We start from the raw sequence: 23,064 nt of genomic DNA, 5'->3' as shown, positions 1-23,064 counted from the left end.
CTTGACTTTTATTTTTGTCTTTACTGCTAGGCTTGGTGAAAAAGCTAATTAGTGGGAAGTGGAAAAGGGAACCATTAAGTGTCGTTTTCCATGGCATTCTGGAAAAGCTGGTGGCCCAGAGGTAGCCCCTTTACTGGGTTAAGAACTCTCTGTATGGCTGGTCCCAGAAAGTGGTGGTGAATGGCGTTGCATCCCGTTGGCATCCTATCACTAGTGGTGTCTCCCAGGGATCAGTGCTGGGCCTAGCTCTGTTCAGTATCTTTAGTGATAATCTGGATGATGGGATCAAGTGTAAATTCACAGATGACACCAAGCTGAGTGGAAGTATCTATTTGCTGAGGGTAGGAAGGTTCTACAGAGGGATCTGGACAGACTAAATCTGGATCTGTACATCTCTAAATTTTTTGAGTATGGAGTATACTGCTACAATTTCTAAGTATCCACAATTTATATTCTGCATTATACGTACAGATACTACATATATACAGTATTTAGATCATTGACACATGTAGTTCTGTATTCTCTAAAGGATTTTACATTTTTGGAAATAGTTTATTTGTATACTTTAGTCTTATTAAGTCTTTGGATCTGTTACTGTGTTTGCTTCTCCAACAGTGACCAGCTTCATTTGATTGAAGATACCAGAAAGCAGGTATTAAATGTAATAACTTTGGAATACACTTATATCAACAGAGAAGTTGTGTTACAGAAAATTGATATGAATATCTGAAATTGGGAAGCAGTAGCAAATAGAAACTGTCTACTTGAAATTGCTAGAATAGATGTGGTGTATCTGAGGTGTTTTAAAGACTAAAATGTCAACAGCTATGCATACAAGAGTATAGATGCTGTGTGTACTCATTTATACCCACAGTGTATGCTAGTGTATTCTGGGACATTGTTATAATCATTTAATCATAGAATGATTTAGGTTGGGATGGGTGCCTGGAGGTTATCTAGTACAAAAAAAAATAGAGGGACTCTAAAAAATTAGAATTGTCATACAGTGCCCAGCCAAGTGCAACACTGAACAAATGTGCCTCTGGTTTTACATGTACCTCTGCCTCCTGATCTCAGGGCACCTTCTGAGCTGCTGCCATGACTTGTGGTACATACAAAGTCATACAAAGTGAATAGTTCTTACAATAGAGCTTTCAGTTGGCTTAAGAATTCATTTGACATATGTCCTTGGTTAGAATGACAGTTATTTAAGATGTAACAGAAATTTGCTAAAGGACTGGTGCTGGGAGTGTGGAGACTTTCATGCTGCCGGTTCTTTTTTTGTCCGTGTAGTTAGTGGTAAAACTTCCATTGATTTTATTGGGAATGGGATTAGTCATTGTGAAAAGATTAATGTTGTACAGAAAATGTACTACTGTTTTCACTTAAGACTAGGGAAGGATTGTTCTTTAATTCATTAGGTTTTAGCAGATTGGAAAAACTGAATTTTGATTAATACTGCATCCTTATGGCTTCAGCTCTGGGCTACTGTGAGTTTGATGGTGGTGTAGTTTCACTGCAAACAGTGCTCTATAATCCTGTTAACCAGAGCAAAATGGTTAGCTAGTACAGAAGATATATGACATCCTCAGAAACTGAATCCTAATCTTTTGATTGCCATACCTGTTTAGAACCAAGACTATGTAATCATTATTTAATACATTCCTTAAGTTCAGTGATAAAAACCACAGTCACTGCTTTCTGTATAAATAGGCTCATGTTTCTCTTGCAATGTGGTTGTGATGTTCTCCTTATTACAAAATTACTGTGTCCCTCTGCTGTTGTCCACCTCATATCAGACCAAAATATCCATGTTTATGCATCAACATACACACAAATAATGTGATGCATAGTTACAGCTGTGATTAATCATTCAGTTCACTACGCTTACTTGCCCCTTAGGTAATACTTACTTGTGTTGGCCTATTTTCTGTAGATATAGCCTGCCCAATCTTTGATCTGAATGATTGGATTTGTCTTAGTGTCATAATCAATTTCTCTTTAGCTGTTGCTGTATAAATTCTGATTACCTATACCTAATTAAAATAACTTTATTTTGTTTGAATCTAATACATTTTGGATTTGAGGCACTTAGACAAAAGGTTATATGGCCTTTCAGAAACCCTTTTTTAATGAAATATTATTGTTAGCTTTTCTGTTCTTGTTCCTATCAGCTTATCCTCAGTTTTCATTCAGGTTTCTATATTGCCATTGGGAAAATTAAAATAAGAAGGGCAGGCCATAAGTGATCAACATGACTATGTATATCTCATATATGTACATTAGTTGCTTGATATCATTCAAGTTTTATTACATCTGGTGAGTGCAAACATTCATTCAATAAATCTTGCTTTACTGCTGTGTTACTCATCCCTGTGGGATCATTCTCCTCTCTGTGAGTTTTATACTTTCTCCTGCTTACGTACCATTACCACAGGAGCACAATATCAGTACCACTGATCTAAACTGAAATATACTCACCAATAGGAAGGCAGAAAATGCTAATGCTTCTCCATTATCTTAACAGTTTTCCCTCAGCTTTTCCTCTGTTTGAGGAAAATGTTATAATTTAGTTACACTCAGTGCTCTTTACCTTGAGAGTTTTCTTTTTGACCTCTGCTCCAGAAAATTCCGGTTGGTGCTACTTCAGTGTGACCTGTGGAGTTGATCAAATCTCAAATCTTAGCTTTCTTATTAGAGTCTTTGCTGATGAAAGATGGAATATAGCTTATAATGGTTTCTGATGCACTTAATCTCAAATTTAAGAGGAAAATTTAGTATCATCTACCAGATGCACTCAGGGCACTGAAACATGGTCTACAGTCAGCACTGTGGTGTAAAAGTTCTAGCAGGTAGATGGGAACAAACAATGCTAAGTATAACCAACACCAGACTCAGACCTGGCCTTTTTTATTTTTGCATTCCCTTAGTAAGAAGTAGGAAGTCTTACACAGGTAGTTTCTGCTATGAATTTTTTCTCTGGGTTGGACTTAGAGTTGTATATTTTAAAGTAAAGATATTGCACCATTGACTATGGGATGATAAAGAGCAGGCTTAATGATCTACTCTGTGTTATTAGTATAAGAGCATTGTGTGAGGAACCATGGAAAATAGCTTACATCTTATGGTCAATATCAGAAGCAATGCCTTCAATGCATAATCCTCAACACACCCTTCTGTGAAGAATATCTGTATGTGTGTATGTGCCTAAATTTATGCAAGTTTGCTTGTGTTTAGAAAACTTAACTACAGTCTATTCTACATCTTAGAAAACTTATTTCATGATGATACACCATGAGTATTAGCAAATTTAGTTCATCAAAATACTGAGCAAAATGGTGTCAGGCCTCATTTTTATTCCTTTTTATTAAAGACCTTGAACTAAGGAAGTATTATTTATTAGGCATTCATTGGGAAATTGATGGCATAATTTAACTTTTTATTAGCTAGTAAAACTGATAAGCAGTACATAAAAAGATGAACCTTGCTTTAGAGGGAATTATAATAATAATAAAGGTTAATTTAAAGTTTTTTCAAAGGTCATCAGTGTATAAAGTCTTTGTGAAATTTGTTTTTATGATATGAACATATATCATGCCATATAATTTTTGCTTCTGTTAATAGATTTGTTTGTATTTATGTTACAGGCACTAAGTCCAGAAGAAAATGAATTTGTACAGTTAAGATATTTTCAGGTTTTCAGTAATTTGAGATTAATTCTACAACTAGTGTGAACATACATGACATACTTTCTTTAAGCAGGAGCCCCTCTGTATGTTGTAGAGTTGAAATAATGGAGCTGTGAGTGTGCAATGGTTGAACACTTAGGTGTGTAAATGGAAGGTATTATTCCTGGTTAGTGGGACACAGGAGGAGATACTGTGTGTGTCTCTAATCTTGAGCTCTTTACTGATTGGTAAAGGTGGGTGGGATGACAGTCGTCCTCGTTAACTACTCTCTCTTTGGGTAGCCTTGGATACATGAGCAACTTAAAAACTCTTTTTCTGACACCCTCCTCTGAGTTGTGCAGAAGAGAATCTTATCCCATAAATGGTTATATTCTTGGAGGACTAGAAATAAGGATATAAAAATCATGGATTTTATCCATGAAAACTTTTCATTTAGGCATGCACCTGTTTCATAAGTCATTTTGAGCAAAACAGATAAAAATGGAAAATGCAGCAGTGAAGCTGGCCCAGATAGAAAATCACTCCTCCAAGTCTGCAGAACATCTGAGAATAATAGCCAGCATACTCATGCTTCTCTGTCACACTTGCATAAAACCCTGTCCCCAAACTTTTACATTGAAAGCCATCACTCAAATTAATCAGTTAAGAAGCCTGGTCTGAAGTTCATTCCCTCTGGTTGGAGCTGAAGTTTTGTATTAGCCTAACAGAAAGGGCATATTTCTTTCTACTATATCTGTCTTTTTAACTCTTACCTTGGTGCTGAATCTGCAGTAGTGGGGTTTGCGTGCTGAATGTAGCCATGGGCTCAGCAGAGCCCCTGAGTGAGGGCCTCCCTGGTGCCCTGCTGTACACGTGGAGGAACTGCTCTGCTGGGAACAGTGACAGCAGGGAGGAAAAAGCAAGAAGAAACAGCAGACACAGCAGGTACTAGCTGTTCTGCTCTGGTCCTGATGATGTGCTTGAATTGAGCGCTCATGCTAGCATCAAGATTAGTTGAACACATGCACCATGAACTTCCTCCTTTATGATCACTGCAGACACTACAAGAGATGCAAATTCTGTCTGTTGGAGCTTTGGGCTTGAGGATCCTTTGTCTGCTCAAGATTCCCAGCATGAGACTGATTTGGATATTTGGATTCATCCATAATACTTCTAATTAATGTCATGTATTTTCAGTGGAACTACTTCTTCTCAGGTATAGTAAGGCATTAAAAATTGTTGAAATTTGTTTCCTTCTTGGATACAGATACTGCTCTACTTCAGAGCTTCCTTTTTTTTTTTTCATTTTTTCCAGTTTACTTTTGCTGTGTTCCTAAGATAAGTTTATATTTCCCTGTAGTTATGTGTGAGCTGTTGTACCTATATGTTCACAGCAAGTGCAGCATAACCATGTCTTGAGAGACTTTATTTTAGATGGAGAATGTTTATGGACCTTTTCCATAAACAAAAAAGATGGCAAAATAATTGCCCTAGCTACTAAACACTTTGTCTGCTATGTAGTGACTTCAGGGTAAGCCTGCCATCTAGATTACCAAAAAAACAACTGCATTTCAGTGCCATTACTAGAAATAAGATGTTTTAGGGTTTTTTTTTTGTCATAGTCTTTTGCGAAAAGGGAAGAGTAATGTTACAGGCAGTAATGAAAATAAACAGCCTTATTTTAAAGAAATCATTTAGACCTATTTAACAGGAGAGTAGGTTATGTACTGTGATAATAGTTGTCCTACAAAAATGACAGAAAATTTTCATAATTTGAATTTTTTACTCATACATAGGTATGAGTTAGCATATGGCATGTTAACAAGGCTGGATAGTGTTAGGTAGTTGTCTTCAGCTGCCTACTTTGGCCTTCAGGTTTTGAAACCTGCTACAGGCACGGAATAATGACACAGTTCTTTTTGCTTAGGACATAACTTAGTCCCTGGTGGATGGTAATTAGACTTTGGGGTTATTGTTTTTGTAGTTTAAGGACTGAGACATATCAACAGGATTCAATAAAACAAAATTTCAGTATGTTAGTTATTTCCTGCACGGCCCTTACTGGACCAAATTTTACCCAAAACCTGCTCACCTTCTGAACTCAGAATCTTGCAGCGCATTCCTTGATACAAGTAGGACGGCTACTTGTATGATGAGTTTTTAAAGGCTGTTCATTGGTAATCCTAGGATAACGGTTTGATAGTGCCAAGGAAAGCCTGAGAAGCTAAAAACACTGTTTACCTGAGCAGCTACCTTATATCTACTTCTGATATATGATTTTATCTGCATGTTCTTTCAAACTGATTTCATGCTCCCTGCAGTGACATATTTTGCTAACACAACAGACTTGTTCCTTCCTGACATACAGCTTCTGGCTCCAACAAATGTCAGTAGCTTTTTAGACAAACCTGTGCTTTTTATTCCTGTCTTTCTCAAGAGGAATATCAGCATCCCTCCAATAATATTTTTTCCCCTATGGCTATTATGTTGGTTTTATAAACAGACTAAGTTTATTTTACATGTAGAGGCTGGTAAAGACATAGAAGGACTTTTTTTCACTTGTTCTTTATTTTTCTTAATTTTTCTTTTTCATTTTAATTTCCTTTTGCTTTTTTCCCCCCCCTCTTTTTCTTCCTTCTTTTTTTAAACATCTTTTAATATTTTTAGGAAAGTAATAGAATAACAGCCATTTCCTGGTTTATGCAAATAAGCAAAGCTTTGTTCAATCCAGAATTCCCGCAGTTATTTCCTTTCTGTAACCAATCGAGGCCTCCAGAAGCAATTAACTGACCCCTTGGAGCTGCAGGTCCTCCTTGGAGCAGCTCTGTGGAGCTGAGATTTGCAGTTCACATTGACTTACACAGAGGCAGAATTTAGCTAAAGAAAAAGGACTCAAACACCTTGTCATTTCTAATATGCAGTATGAAATATGTTTTAAAGTAACAAAGGAGAAAAAATTGGTTAGAACTAGGTTCCTATGTACAAATGACTTGTTTCTATATTTATTCATACATCCTTGACTTTTTGATCTTTTTCTGGTCTGGAATCCCCCTTTGTGTACCAATTCTGATTGAGAATCCCATTTGGAATCTGAAATCTTGCAGTTTGTTTTTACTGCAGTTGGGTTTTACATTTATTTTTCTTTCTCTAGTGTTTTTTATAGTCAGATAGAGGGGAAATGATTCTTAATTATACAACAAAACATTAAGCAATTACATGCAATAGCAGTATCAGGTGCAATAAGTTAGGACATTACTCTTATCTGGGAAAAAATGAAATCTCAAAATGGGCCCTGAATGTATCTTGAATCTCCACAGACTTGATTTTCTTTCCTGTGCAACTACTTAGAAGACTAAGATCTATCTTAATTAAAATTTACTGCTTATTTCAGAATGGAGGAGCTGAAAACTATTTTCCTAATGTCTGTGCTGTTTATGTGCTTGAGATGGCTAAGTGGTAGTCTGAAAATTGCAGTAAGATTAGTAATTACTAGGGGGACATAATATACTGTTTCATTGCAGTGGAACTCTGAAAAATATTTAAACGAAGTATTTAAAGGAGAAGGCATTAATCATATTTTTCTCATTATTCATAAATTTTACCAATTAAGTTCTACAGTGATTTTTTTCTTCATAAAATGGGCACTCAAGCCACACCTTTTAAGACACATCTTCTTATTTAATACCACTAAAATTCAAAATCACTTCTTTTAAGATTGAGAAGTTACAAAGGTCACATTGTAATGTTGACTCTCATCAAGTATAGCTCTGAAGCTGTAATGAAGTAAATGTAAGGAACCTTCTGGAAAAACTATTGCTTTTTACTTTACTGTTACACCAATAGATTAGGATTATCTAAATTAATTAGTTTTTTGTTTCATCGGTCTTGTCTTCCACTGACAACATAATCATACCCTCAAGAAAAACTGGTAAAGACTGTTTTAAACAGGTTGTCTAATTCTACTAGCATGAAGAATTGTTTTGTGTAGCCTTGTTACTTAAACAGACACAATATTTATTTCAATGAAATGAATATAAGGTCCAAAATGATACATGAAACATCTTGGTAAGAATGCTTTTAATGTCACTGACTTTGAAAAGAGGAAAGGGAAATAGCTTATTTCCTTAAATGTAATATATTAAAAATTTGAAATGCCCTTGTATCACATAAGTTAACTATGGAAACAATATTCTTATTTGATGGTTATTCTCAAATGGCGCTGATCATTTCTGCTCTTATTTATTTTATTACTTTATTTTAAATACTTTTTTTTCCCCAGAAGCATCATAGAACCTGTTTTTATTTAATTGTAGTTGGATTTTCACAAATTCTATTATTGCAGCTTAAACATGAGTGTAGTTCTTTGAGGAAAACCAACTCCTTGCCATAATCTACCTCATTATGAACTAAAGTTTAAAAAGAAAAAGTAATTGGACTGTCTGGAATTGGATCATGTTCGGTGTAAGAGATCTTCTTTCAGGATATTTTCTTTGGGGAAGGATATATGACAAAAATTGAGTTCCACTTAAACATATGCTTTTTATATTTTAAATTTAATTATATTTAAATATTTTTTACTCAGGTTAATGTCAAACTGCAGATAATGAGTGACACTAAGTGCTTCAGTTCCCCCTTCTTTCAGTAGGAATTGTTGATCCTCAGCTCTGCTCAGGAGTTGGCACGGCTCTGTTGTCAGAAAGACTTCAATATTGTAATAGAAAACTACTGAATGTATTCCTATGATCTGATTTTGAAACAACTCCTGCATTGTGTTCACTTACAAAAGCATATCTGAATCCAGCCAAGAATTTTAATACCATCTAACTTAATGCATTTTGAACTAAAAGAGCTTGTGTTGCTAGGCATCAAATTGGTGATGCATGGAAAAATTGTTCACTGAAACTATAATATAAGCCTGCATGTACAAATCACAAGTAGGTTTTCTGTATGAGCATGAAATCTAAACTCCTGGAAAAATCTGTATATTTAGATCAAGACTTACTTTCACTGTACTGTACATTAATTCATAATTTAATTTTGTTTCTTTAAATGAATTAAAGGTAGTCTTCAGCTTTACAATAAGCATAAATTTTTAAAAAATCTGTAACTGGATTTCTGTAGTTAATGTTGATAATTAGTTAAAGAAATAATTTTTTAGCCACAGAAAATTAAAATATTATCCCAAGTACCCTCCATGTAATACAAATATATCTACTATTTAAGGCTTTTAACTATTGCAGAAAATATAGATCTTTCAAAATCTTTGTTCTTTCAACAATGACATTTAGTTTACAGAAGAGTCTTAGTGGTAAACATGAAAAATGCCCTCTGTTCTTAAGCTTTTCAATAAGAAATTATTTTATTTCAAGAATGCAAGTACTAAAGATCTTTTAAAAATATGCTCTTTTTATCTTGAGATATTTCCTACACATTTGCTAAATATATATGCCTATAGTCATGATTCCTACACTTCCATGAAAATCTCGTGAAGAATAGTTTGAAGACTGATCACAAATGGATTTCATTTAGAAAAAAACCAAAAAAAGTGATGTATACAGCAGTTACTGTAAACAATTTCAAGATACAAGCCAAGAGCACAGTCCTGTTTTAGTTAAAATTTTAGTAGTTGTGAATTTTTTTTATTTTTGTTTACTTTGACTTGCATTTTTAATTCAGAATCCTGTGTTTTTTCCCTTTTTCTGAAATAATTCCATATAGAAGCATTTGTGTTTGTGGTGGGAGAGAGTGGGGAGAGACCTACTGGCATTTTAAGAATGCAGTTCTGCACTATAAAACAGCATTAAAGAACTGAAACTTTTCTCTGTTTGGTAATCAGATGGTGACAACACAAAATAAAAAAAAAATGCCAGTGAGGTCTTAACTCTTGGATTGAAATTATAAAAGATATATTTAACATATTTACATATATATATTTAATAACAATAGCAATAACAAAGAAATATCTACTAATTAACTTGGGAAGCTCAAGTTTTATGGTACTTTTGAAATAATCCTCACGTTTGGTTCATAAAACGGTAAACCCCAAAATTTTCTTGGAAGAAAACTTTTAGACAAGGCTAGTATGACTCGATTCTTTAATGATGTTTGTATTTTTTTCCCACCAAGATTATTTTGTTTAGGTTGGAGGGTGGTGAGTTGCTTTGCGTGTTGCAAATACATAGAGAAAATATGGAACTGTGGAGCCTTTATGACTGTTCATGGACTGTGGCTCTTAATCTCTCAACTGGAAAAGCTCCAGTGAAACTCCAGCCATTGCTGTCTTGAGATTTCTTCTCTGGCTTTAGGAGTGAAGTGGAGCATGTTCAGAGGCTCACCGATGAACAGCCTTTTTTCATTAACATCTCTGAAAGAGGTCACTGTGTTAACTTCCCTGAAAATGAAAGGCGTCCTAATTTTTGCAATTCAGTACTTGCAAGAAGCATATTCATTTAGTTCCATTACTTTGTACCTTATATTTCTAGATTAAATTGCTAAAAAGCCAATGTAGCACAAGTCATCTAAGTGTACTTTGTAGACTTACCCTCTACCTAATGAAAGACAGAGAGGACATGTTTTACACCAGGATGACTCTCTCTCTGGAGATGGCCTTCCATAACCTTAGCTAATACATTTCATGCTTTACAGCCATCTAAAGTCAAGTAACACTGGATGTGCTCTCTGCTGCAGTGCTTAATATGCTTGCAATCTTTGCAGCCTGTGACACAATCGGGAAGAAATATTTATGTCATATATGTAAGAGCTCCTGTACCTCTACAACAGCATACAATTTTCTTCTGCCATAGAAAAAATAAAAGCAACAGACAAAATTGTATAGCAATTACTCTTGTGTAGGTATCCTAGTTTTCAAAATTCATAGAGAAAATTAGGTTACTATGCCTGGAAGAAATTATCATTTCTGAAAACCAAAGCAGAACTAAAATTCTACAGGTCCAAAAGCAGAAAATACCATTAGCTGTTCTTATTGATACTCATTGCTTGCAGTCCCTGGAAAACTCATTGCCTTCACAAATTATCTTGACATAGAGCTTCATTGTTTTTATTCTCTGAGTACAGTCATTATTTGCCTTCACTGTGCTGTAAGTCTGGTTCCTTTCCTCTGAAATGAGATTTTATACAATTATTTGCCTAGATTGTATGATTTATCATAGCTTTTAATGAAAGAAATAGACTCATGGATAGTTGAGAGTATGGAAAGCTGTACACTTACATGTCTTACTTACGCTTCCACTTTTTTGTGGCCTAAGGCATCAGGATCTAAATACATTTCTGATTATCTTTTTTTTTCACATGATCTACCAAGACAGCTATATTCCTTAGGAGCAATACATCTCCGACAACCCAGAATGAAATATGTTAGCGCCAAGGCAAATGATTTGTTGGGTTTTTTTCTTTTTTTCAGTTCAACCTGTTTGAGTGTAGCAGGATCTCTCTTGTCTTTTTCTAGAAAATTATGTGCCACTATCTTTCTTGCTAAACCTTTGCATCTAATCCAATATTTTTGAATGAATAAAGAAAAAAAGCAGCATATAACAAAGTGAAGTCCTCTAATTAATATGTTTATCCTAAGATATTTTTATTAACAGACTGAGTGGAAAAGAGTAGAAACACAAGACTGACCATAGCTTATGAGTACAGTTGCCAGCAGCCATTAAACACTGGGGGGATAATGTTCACTATTGTGAATATAATATATGTGTTTATAAGTGCCTCATGTATATTACTTACATATGTCATATATTTGCAAGAATTTGTAGTACCTTGTTCCACACCCATCTTTGAGATCTTAATTTTTGTCATTTTGTAATTCACTGCAGTGTAAGAGTCACAGTAACATAAAATTTCGGTGTCTTAGCAGTGAACGAGACACAGCGCTGATGATAGTCTGCACTACTTTGCTGTTCCACACAACAAGCATTTTAACTGCTTTTGAGAAGAATAGACTGGGTAAACTTGTATTCTGAATGAAAAAAGAAAGCATAGAAAAATAGCATTGCACCTTTTGACTTAAAGGGCATTCATATCTATTTCAGGTTGATTTGGTTTTATTTTTTTAGTTTTGATGTTATAATAGAATTTTTTGGTTTTTTCTATTTTATTTCCACAGCATAAAATGATTCACTATAACTATTATTTAAACTGCATTTTTTTCTAAAAACAGTATGGAATTTTTCTTTTTTTTTTTTAATAAAAACTGAAACATGGAAAGCTTGTGATTTGCAGATGGTGTTGCACATGGTTACTACTGCACTATAAACCCCAAAATTGTATGTAATGCAAAGTATTAGTTGGGGAATTTTTTTTTGGTCTTTCCACACATTGAAATTCAAGAATGTATCTTTCCTGCCTGTAAAAGGTAATATTTTGGTATTCTACTAGCCTACTATTGGTTGTACCAGAGGAAGTGCGTTGCTTTAAAAGTATAACATTAACTTCAAACTAATATTATTCATAAAATTATTTTTTTGGATTTTTTTTGGTTGTTTCTCATAGCATAGTCCAAATTCAGAATTAGGTGGTGTGGATTTCTTTAGTACTTAGGAAAAGCTACCTATATTGGACAAGTCAATTAAAAGGAAGTAATTACTGAGCTAAGGGTGTGGTGTCATTTAAGACATTTGACAGTTACATAGTAAATTTATCAAAAGGAAAAAAAAATAGCAGCTACATCAAAGATGAGTCAGGAAGAGAATTAATTACCTTTCAGTTTAGATGAAGCAAGAGCCAAAGGACTGACAGTTCGTCAAATGTGGGCACGCTTTGAAAGGCTGTTTTCTTCAAAAGCAGCACACAAAGCAGTTAGGACTTCATTGTATTCATGGAAATTTGGGGAAGTTTTTATTTGCCTCATGCTTTATAATTTCTTTTCTGAAAGGATGGAAAGAACATACCATTTAAATTCCATTGCCATGAAAGTTTCTTCCTTTACTTAGCCAACATAAGTAAAAGTAACCTGTGTAACCTCAACTCTCTGGCTTTTGCGGAACAATAATTATTTTCTGACAGAACCAGTGTGCAGGGTTTTCATATGTCCACCACAAAGAAAAATTGTATGTCATCTCAGTTTTATTATATCCATCGGCTGGCTGCCCATTTGTTGTGGAGTGTCTGCTGTGACTTAGGGCCGTGGCTCTATTTGGCTGTAATAGATTTCCTGTAGTGCATTCAGTGACTCTGGTACCTGTTACTGGTTTTTTTTCCAGGTCAACTGGCTGCAGGTACATGTGAGATTGTTACTTTGGACAGAGATAGCAGTCAGCCCCGAAGGACTATAGCCCGACAAACAGCTCGCTGTGCATGTAAAAAAGGACAGATTGCCGGTACAACAAGAGCAAGGCCAGCATGTGTTGATGGTAAGAAGCAAAAATCTATTCAGTGTCTGCCAATATAAGGGTTGTGTCTCACAAAAAAAACCCCCAAGAAACCATAAAAACTCTATAGAAGAAATTTTCATGTTGTCCCAACTAACAACGGCAAAAGCATTGAAATTCAACCAAAGGGTAATACTGACTAATAGTATAGATATTTCAATTACATTTTTTTCATTGGAAATTTCACTTTTGTTTTAACTTGATAGGCAGTTGAATGTTAAGGGCATGGTGCTGTTATATTCTGCATGTGATTACAGAATCAGCAGTGAAATAGCATTCTTTTTTCCTCTATTTTTTATTCCTTAAGACATTGAAAAAATGCAGCAAGCAAGCCTCAAAGGTCTTATGCCACTGGGAGGCTAATGTGACTGCTCCTGTGTGATATTTAATGCTGTTGAAGAAAGCACTGATGCTATAATTGGAATACAGTATCTGAATGTACATCACATGTCCGGTATTTCTTCTCTCTTTAAAATGCTATTCTGTATGATTCACTGCAGATGCACTGATAGCATGTAGCTAGAGAGCTGCTCACATATAGGGAGGTATGAACATGTTTCACTTTGAAATAATATTTTGAGACAAATGAAATTCTCTGGTATGTTAACAGTGGGAGAGTCTTCAAGAGAGGTCTGCCTTGCAGGGCTTTTAGCAAACGTTAATATTAAAAATGAAATTGGAGACATGTTGAAAATAATGATGTAGAATTATATGTTTTGATCTAGTCCCCATTAACAGAAGTAAAAAAAAAAATGCTTGTGTATAGAACTATAATAAATATGGATTAGCTTTGAATACTGGCTGGTTTAAGTCCTCAAATAAAAATATTATGGAGAACACCCTACTGTTGCCTCAGAATTTGGTCTTACCAGTGATTATCAAAGACAGCTCAAAAGGAGATTTCAGAGCCAACCCACAAAGCTAAATATAGAACATCATGCACATTCTATTTTTGCATTTTTCTTTCACTGTTTTTCTAATTCTGTAAGATAGTTTCTTAGCTGTCTCTTTCATAATATAATACTATATCCAGTAGTTCTCCTTTCATGTTTTATTGTTAGATCATAAGATATAATTGCTTAAGAAAGGAATGATTTTATTGTGTCATTTATGGTTGCAACATTAGGAAAAATGCATACTACCAATGAAAATATTCAACACATGTTTCCTATTTTAAAACAGCAAAGTTCTAAGCAAGAAAAAAAAGAATTTTGCACCAGCTGGGAACAAAATATAATTTTTGTCAGTCAGTTTTGGCCTATGGTTAGATTGATTTGCTGTAACTTGGGTATCCAAAGGTAGCTGCTAGCAACTCCAGATTTTCTTTATGCCCAATAAAGAGCAAAATGGACCTTCTCAGAGTAATTTGTCTCATCTTAACTCCCTAGGATAAGTCAGATATATCACTCTCTGTTACACACTGTTTTTCTGCCTTGCTTTGATACGCCTGTGAGTGTCTTAAGATGAAACTTAGCTGGAATGTAAATGTCACTAAGACATGACTGCACTTCATCCTTTGATTATTACATTAGATTGTTTTCAAAATATGGAAGTTTGAGTTAATTTGATATTTGAAAATATTTTTTCTTTCTTTACTTATTTATTGGGGGAAACTCATGAAGAAAGTCTCTTTCAAATTCTTCTTGTGCTTTCAATGTGCTTGATCATCATTCTATGAAACCAGAGAACTGAATGACCGGATCCATGGTTTGAGATCATGTAGTCAGAGAAGGTTCTTTTTGTGATAATTCACATTTGAAAAATAAGTGGGAAGTTCATCAGTTGAAAAATAAAGCTTCCCTTTAACATTTGTGTCTAAATACCATAATTATTTTTTTTAAAGCTGGAAAACATGAGGGATAATGGGTACAAGTTTCTTCTGTGGATATTCCAATTAGACATAAAATGGTAATTTTTCAAAATGAAAAAAAGCATCTTTTCAAACACCTCAGGAAACTGGTGGATTCCCCAGTATTGTACACTTAAAATTCAATTGGACAGGGTGCTGGGCTATTTCATCTAGACTGGCATTTTTGCCTAAAAATGTTGGACCAGATGATCCTTGAGGTTCCCTTCCTACCTGATATTCTTTGATTCTGTGACATATTAAGATATAATAACATTTTTTTCTGAAATGTTTATAATTAGGATGTTGAGCCGTTTGCTAAGAATAGCTACAAGATATGTAGGACATGCTACTTTATGTTCCTCAGCACTGTTTGGGATGTTTTGTAATCAGAGCTCAAAAAGGTTAGTAATACCTAGAACTGTATATCAAGTTTGCAGACTAAAATGAAGGCAAAAATCAAACCTTTGATCTGTAGGTTTTTTTCATGAATGAAGTTAAAAAAGTAGTTTTACATAACTTCAACAAAATTATATAGGAAAGAATAAACAAGCATTTTATCTTGTCTCTAACCTGCTTGCAAGTAAAGCTGGCAGATAAATTTGCCGCTGACTGACAAGTATCCATCTGTGAATTTACCAGGTTCATAGTTTAAGGAATTAACACTGAATTCTTCCATATTTTTATACACATTTCTGGAGTAAGTTTTTTCAAACACAACTACTTAAAGCTTTATTCTGAACATTACATGAATGCTACATAAAATTATGTAGCAGAAAGCTGGTTTTGTCTCCAATATTAAGTCAAACACTTCTGGTTTAGGAATGTAACAACCAAACATAATTGCTGGGTTGTTTTTTTGTTGTTGTTGTTTGTTTTTTTATGATAAAGAATCCCATTTTTTCAAACAAATCCTTCCCTGAGCTTTCTTAAATAGGATGTAGGATGTACTTTTGCAAATTTTTCTTCATTTATATTATAGTTGATGTTAAGTACATAATTGCTATTTGACATTTCATTTTTGATGTCAAAAAAACCCTCAATAATTTGGTCCATTTCATTCTTTATATAGTCTTGATTTTGAAGAGATTATGTCTAAAGTGAAGGTGGACCTTAGACCTTTAATGCAAAGTCATATGTGAAGCGTGCAGGCATAGTAAGTGTGACCTGCTAACCCAATAGTGAGAAAATATTAGCAAACAATTATGTTGCATCTTCTAGCAAGAGGGTGGTTTAAGAATTCAGTGTCAAAGCTGGTAATTTTTACAACCTTAAAATGGATTGTGCTCTACCTTGCTACCATTTTTACAATGTTCAGTGGAGAGAAGTACCTTAGAATATATTCAGTTGTGTAGTATATTTCCTGGAGCTTTGAAATGCAAGTGTCAATTCTTGCAGCAAAAGGAGTAGGTAATTTAAGGGCTCTTAAACTTTACAAACATTGGGTGAGATTGCACTTGTCAACATCGCTCTTAGAGTAAGTCCTGAGTTGATTATCAAAATCCACTCTGCTTTCAACTGCTGTATCACTGAGGGTTTTTCCTAAAAAAGGAAACACAATGAATGTCAGATAGATAAAACTGGAGTTCTTAGAAATGGAAATAGAGTGTTTAAAACTTGGTCTGAGCAGTAGACGAAGAACAGAGATTTTCTTGAAATATTTCCATATGATGGAGAAGGTTGATTTGATTTTTTCTAGCAGTCTTTAACTATGGCAGATTGCTAATGTATTCTGAAAAAATGGCATTGATATTCACCCTGATTTAAAGCTTGATTTAGTGTTGATTGCTTCATTTCTACACCCACAGAGTCATAATGTATATTTGGTATGTTTTGTTATGATGTAATTTTTATTCATGACTGTAGGGTTTGTGATATTATGACAGTGGTTTGCCTGCACTTTTCATTATATTATTTTTATTTGCAACTGGTGTTCCCTGGTCCCATTTTTGAGATCAAATTCCATAGCAATGACCTCAGTTGGATTAATTTGATAAGATATTTTATTTCAACATAGCATCTGGTTTATCACCACTGTAATTTCCCTGTGTGTCAGTTAAGCTTCATCAGTTTTTAAGATGGAACCAGTGAGAGATTGGATAGTAATTATTCTTTGGTTTTGTTCAGTACCTTTGCTAATTTAAATTTGTTTTAAAGCAAGTGATGAAAAGTCTTTGATAAAAGTTTGTGGATAGATGCACCCATGATTTGTGCTCTTTCACAAGAATTGTATAAATCTGAAAAGATTTGTTATGCCAAAGCATTTATTAGAATACAAGGACAGTATCCTGAGAAGTGTGCAAAGAACTATTAAATGTCTAATGATTTCAGTACTTATGTAGAATATATATTTATAGATAAATGACATAAATTGCAATTTTGTTCAGAAAATAGAAACTGTTGATGAGAGAGAAAATGGTATGAGAGAATTTGTTTATTTGCCTGAGAAAATTGGGATGGCAATTATTAATTTGCTTACCTGAATTCTTTGATTAGAAGACTCTTATGCTCTGAATTTGAGTACCAGTTACTTTTTTGTCCACTAAGTGCTATGAGAAATTCCAGGAGATCAATCCCAATATTCAAAAATCTTAAATTTGGACAGTTGTAGCTCAGGTAAGTGAATTCAGAGTGCTCAGACACCTTTTGTTACAAATCAAAGTATGGTTTGATTGGTTTTTTGTTTGTTTTTTACTTTTTAGAGTTTTAGTAATATTTAATTGCTTTTGAAAGCATTGTAGCAATATTGGTTTCTATAGGATGTTAGTGTATATAAGTTGTTCTTACATTATGATTAGCATGCTTTTCGGTTGGCATTGATTGATTTTGTTTAACACAGACACTCAGGATCTACAAGGAAGCCACATTAGTTTCAATCAATAATTTCCTGCTCTTATTATCTCTGGGACTCTATAGGGATATGTAGAGGTCAGAACTGATCATTAATAGAATCCTAGGTCATGCGCTTCAAACAAAACTGCTTATTAACTGGAAAGCTTCATCATTCTAAAGAATCTTAGACATATTGCAGGGAGCAAAGAGAAAAAAGAAGAAAAAGAACTATAATTACTTTAAGAAATGAGAATTTTTGCTTTTACATTTAGAGTACTTAATATGCTTGTTATTGCAATGTTTATGTTATTTTATAATTATTTTATTGCAGATATTTCAAATCTTTCTTCACTCTAATTATTATAAATTTTACTTAATTGCATTTAAGAAATGTCTCTTTAAAACGAGTAAAACCAAAAGGAAAACTAGTATGCATATCAAACATATTTTTCGACATGGCTTGAAGAAATAATAATAATTTTCTTCCTTTCCTCATCCTAACTCCCACATATGCAATCACAAATGCATCTGTATGTATAGATGCACCACAAGGCTTTATTTTCTTTCAATTACCTCTAGACAAGGCTTTATTTTCTTTCAATTACCTCTAGACAATTCCATCAGAACTACAGATTTTCCTAGTTACTGATATGTTTCTATTACTCATCAGCTTCCCTTTCCTATGCATGCAGTCTGACAATTTCCACCTTGCAGGTCACTTTTCATTTGGAAACACACAGGAAGTTTCATTTCAGTTACTTTGCTTTCAGCTCCAAACTGAGAACAATATGTGACATTCCAAAAGAAGTTGAGTGAAATTTCTTGTCTCAATAATATCATAAACTTAGTAAAATCATGTAAGCATGTTCACATTGAATACCTTTGTTCTCTGATAATGAATGTCAAGTGTCAGTTAGAGATTGAAGTGTTCCTGGGGAAGAAATGCCGCTGTTCAACCTTAAGACAGAAATTGAGCAGTGTTAAATGGAACATATCAATAGCTGCACCATCAATGGCAACAAAGATGTGTCTATAAGACGTACAGGGAAGTTAGGTTTCCTCTCTTGACTGAGAATGCATAAAAGGAGTAATCAAACACATGGCATAAAAAGCAAGCAACCAAAGAAAAATAAACCAAATCCCTGCCAGGGAAGGTGGCACACAGATTGATAACTACCCTAAAGGAATACTTTAATGAAGAAGGGTAGGTAAGGGTTTTACTATGTTCTCAAATAGTTGGTACCTAAACTCAAACTGCTGAGGACCCATCTTGGATACTGTGGCAGTTTTGGGTGCCTCAGTATGAGATGGACATCAGGCTGTTGCAGTGTGTCCAGAGGAGAGTGACCAAGATAATGAAATGTCTTGAGGCCAAGACTTAACAAGAGGCAACTGAGGTCACTTTGTTTGTTCAGCTTGAAGAAGTCTGAGGGGTGACCTCATCTCTTTGGTGACTAGTGTTAGGACCCAAGGAAATTGAGTGAAACAGCATCAAGGGAAAGTCAGATTGGACATTTGGAAAAGGTTCTTCACTGAGAGCGTGGTCGGGCAATGAAATAGTTTTCCTTGAGAAATGGTCTTAGCACAAAACTGGTCAGAGGTCAAGGAGTATTTGGACAATACACGTGGTCACAGAATCACTAGGTTGGAAGAGACTTTCAAGATCATTGAGTCCAACTCATGCCATGACACCTCAACTAAACCATGGCACTGAGTGCCACATCCAGTCTTTTATTAAACACAACCAGGGATGGTGGCTCCACAACCTCCCCAGGCAGACCATTCCAGTTTCTAAGGGCTGCTTCACAAGGAACTCACTGAATAAGTCTAAATAGGCCAAAGTCTGCCCTCCGGAAGTCCAATGTAAAAGTCTTATTGATGTCCCCCCCGGTTTCACCAAATATCAAGAACTCTATACTTTCATTATCACTTTGCCCCAAGCGGCCCCCAACCACCACATCTCCCACCAACCCATCTCTATTTGCAAACAACAGATCTAACATAGCCCCTCCCCTAGGGAACTCACTCACCAGCTGCGACAAAAAGCTGTACTCCACACACTCTAAGAACTTCCTGGACTGTGCCTCTTTTCTGCTGTATTAAGTTCCCAGCAGATGTCTGGTAGGTTAAAGTCACCTACAAGAGCAAGGGCTGGTGATCCTGAAACATTCTCCAGCTGTTTATGGAATAACTTGTCAATCTCTTCTTCCTGATTGGGTGGACAATAACAGACTCCCAGCAGGATGTCAGCCTTGTTGGCCTTCCCCTTAATTCTTACTCAAAGATATTCAACTTCATCATCATTAATTTTAATACCTATGGCATCAAAAGCCTCCCTAATATAAAGGGCCACGCCTCCACCTCTTCCACCTTTCCTGTCTCTTCTGAAGAACTTGTAGCCATCCAGTGCAATGCTCCTGCCATGTGAGTTATCCCACCTGTTTCTGTGATGGCAATTACATCGTAGCTCTGCTGTTGCACCATGGCCTCCAGCTCTTGTTTGTCACTCATGCTGCATGCATTAGTGTACACGCACTTCAGCTGGGCTACTGATTGCACCCCTAACTCAAGCTCACCACCCTAGGCCATGCTTCCAGAGAGCCCAGCTGCATCCCCTTCCCCCTTCAGCCCTAGTTTAAAGCCTTCTCAATGAGTTCTACCAGTTCATGAACTAAAATCCTTATGCCTTTAACAGACAAATGGAGCCCATCCTGTTCCAGCAGGCCACGTGCTGTAAAAGTTGCCCCATGATCAAAGAACCCAAAATTCTGCTGATGAGACCAACCCTTGAGGCACTCGTTGATCATGTGGGCTTTCCTATTCCTTTCATCATTTTTCTCTGCCACCAAAGGGACTGAGCAGAACACTACCTGTGCTTCTGCTCTATCAACCACTTGACCCAGTGCCCTAAAGTCCCTTTTAATTGCCCTGGTGTTCCTCTTTTCAATCTCGTCACTGCCAACCTGGAGTATCAGCAGTGGGTCAGGTCAACCCTTCAATCAGAAGGTTGAATCAGCCCAGGAGCCTCTCAGTACATCCTGTACTCGGGCCCCAGGATGGCATCAGACCTCCCTGTGGGTTGGGGCCGGTCGAAATATGGGACCCCCTGTTCTCCTCAGAAGGGAATCACCCACCATGATTACCCTTCTTTCCTTTTTAATGTTAGAGGTAGTGATCCATCTGACAGATGAGGCGAAATTTGTCATCTGGTTTTCTCTAGCCCTGAGAGGAGCAGGGATTGGGTTTGATGATCCTTATGGGTCCCTTCCAGCTTGAGATATTCAATGATTCTATGACTCAGTGACTGGACCTGGCTTAAAGCTGCAGACCACGATTTTGCATAATGTTAGTATTTTCTATAGAACAGTTCATTCATAGCAGTCAAGTAGCAGAGAGTGAGTACTGATCACAGCTTACAAGTTGGGCACAGTATAGATTTATGGTAAGGGAAATAATGCCAGGATAAGAGTGAATAAAATGTCATTGAAAATAAAATACTTCTTGTACTCATAACAAAGACCTGGAAACACTTTTCACTTAGAACCATTCTACTTCGAGGCTAAACCTAGCATCAATACACTATTTCAAGTGAAGAGATGGCTGTTTTTTTTAAATTATAGGGCAGGGAAATATTTAGGAAAGCAGAATTATTTATGTGATTTGGAAGGTGGCCAGGAACCAGGGGCTAGCACTGATACTGTGCAAAGAGTGCTGAGAGAACTTTAATTGCCTCTAATGCTTAGTGCCTTGCTTTCACATTTCATCTGAAAGACAACACCTTCAGCCTCCTGGTGTTTGATTGGATGCATTAGTTCATCAATGCTAACAGCTTCGTTTCCTTTACTTCCTTGACATTCCTATTCAGCCACCCATGTAGTTTAATCCTCTTTCATCTATGTGCTCTGATGGCAGTTTCAGCACAGGAAAATGGTTAGAGGTTATGTGGCATTAGATTGTGAAACCATTTTCTGAGGAAGTGACTAGAAGCCTAATTACTACAGACATTTTAAATTAAAGTGGACAAAATAACTAGAGAACATATTATGTGTTAGCATAAGCATGCACTGAATCACTGGGTAGACTTTTCTGTGCTTGATGTCTTGCGGCAAGGCGCTATCAACAACCACAGCAGTCTGATTGCAGTCTGATTCATTACCTCACTTCAGGCAATAGGTCAACATGACATTCCTAAATTCAGGAGTTTGGTCACTGTAAGATCCCTCTGCACCTCCCTCTGCAGACAGGGTGGCTGTGATGGGCATTTCAGAGATCACATAGTGTGAATATTGGAATCACTTCTGAAAACTTGTCTCTTTTTCTTTTATGGCATTATAGAGAACATGGGATGACTAGCAGATAGGTTTTCTGCTTGAATGTAATGTATGTAAATATTTGAGGCCATCAGCTGCTCAGATTGCCTTCTGGAAAAGCGACTGTCTTCACTGATTAGAGGCAGTTTATAGAAAAAATGTAACGTGTTTATATTACCCCCTCTGGTTGTTAGCCTACCTTCCAGTTATCCCCAGAAGAGGGGGACAATAGAAACTTCCAAAATTATTCATGTGTGAAGGTGGGCTTCTGCCAGGGCAACATGTTTGTCTCCAGTGAGCGTAGGAGAATATAGAGAGGTGAATCTTTGTAAATACCCCTGCCATCAATGGGTGAGATATAACTATTTCTAAATGACATTTCAGACACTATGTGAAAGTAGCATGGTCAAGGAATATTCCCCCCCAGTAATCCCATTAAGCACAAAGAACTGTAAACAACAACAACAAAAAAAGTTTCATAAAAGTGAATCAAGAAAGGCTATAACATGATTAGAAATGACATTTTAAAACTATATACCACTTATTTTTTTAACTTACTTTTTAAACTTAGGTTTAATATCTGTGGTGATAGATGATGTGTCAGAAGAGTCCTAGAAAATGTTAAAATTGATTTCTAAATTAATGACAACATTAATAGCATTACTGTGCCCAACACCTGAGACAGTGTAGTTAATGCTACATTTTTGTGTATCCCTTTCAGAATAGTCTGCACAGTGCTGATTCAGGGAAAATATTTTTTCTGAAGACAGAACCTTAGAAAGCCACACATTTATGATGATACGAAGGAGTTGCGCTTCCCCTGCAGAATGAGGTCATATTGGAGGAAAAAGAATTATTTGTGTCATAAAGCTGGCACTTTCATATGAGAAATAAACTTTAATATGTCTTTATTTTTTATTTCTCTAACTTGTTTTGCTTATGTTTTGCCGCTGTGTTATTTTACTGTATCACAGACTTGCAAGGTACTTCATAAGCCAGTCTCACACAGTCCTAGACTA

At 35.7% G+C, this 23,064-nt stretch overlaps 1 protein-coding gene across 5 annotated transcripts in view; it reads left to right on the top strand.

Annotated features, from left to right (window-relative positions):
• The window catches only part of TAFA5 (TAFA chemokine like family member 5), a 470,986-nt gene that overhangs the window by 215,775 nt on the left and 232,147 nt on the right, over positions 1 to 23,064 (top strand). For all 5 annotated transcript variants that reach the window (XR_004061171.1, XR_004061172.1, XM_030959391.1 and 2 more), the window contains exon 2: positions 12,890 to 13,039. Coding sequence is in view for 3 of the 5 variants with exons in the window: in XM_030959391.1 (XP_030815251.1) it covers positions 12,890 to 13,039 (150 nt within the window). In the remaining 2 variants the exon portion in view is untranslated. The remainder of the gene's footprint in view (positions 1 to 12,889; positions 13,040 to 23,064) is intronic.

Source organism: Camarhynchus parvulus, chromosome 1A, assembly GCF_901933205.1.
Source record: "Camarhynchus parvulus chromosome 1A, STF_HiC, whole genome shotgun sequence".
NCBI classification, from domain to species: domain Eukaryota; kingdom Metazoa; phylum Chordata; class Aves; order Passeriformes; family Thraupidae; genus Camarhynchus; species Camarhynchus parvulus.
This window is presented reverse-complemented; position numbering and strand designations above follow the sequence as displayed.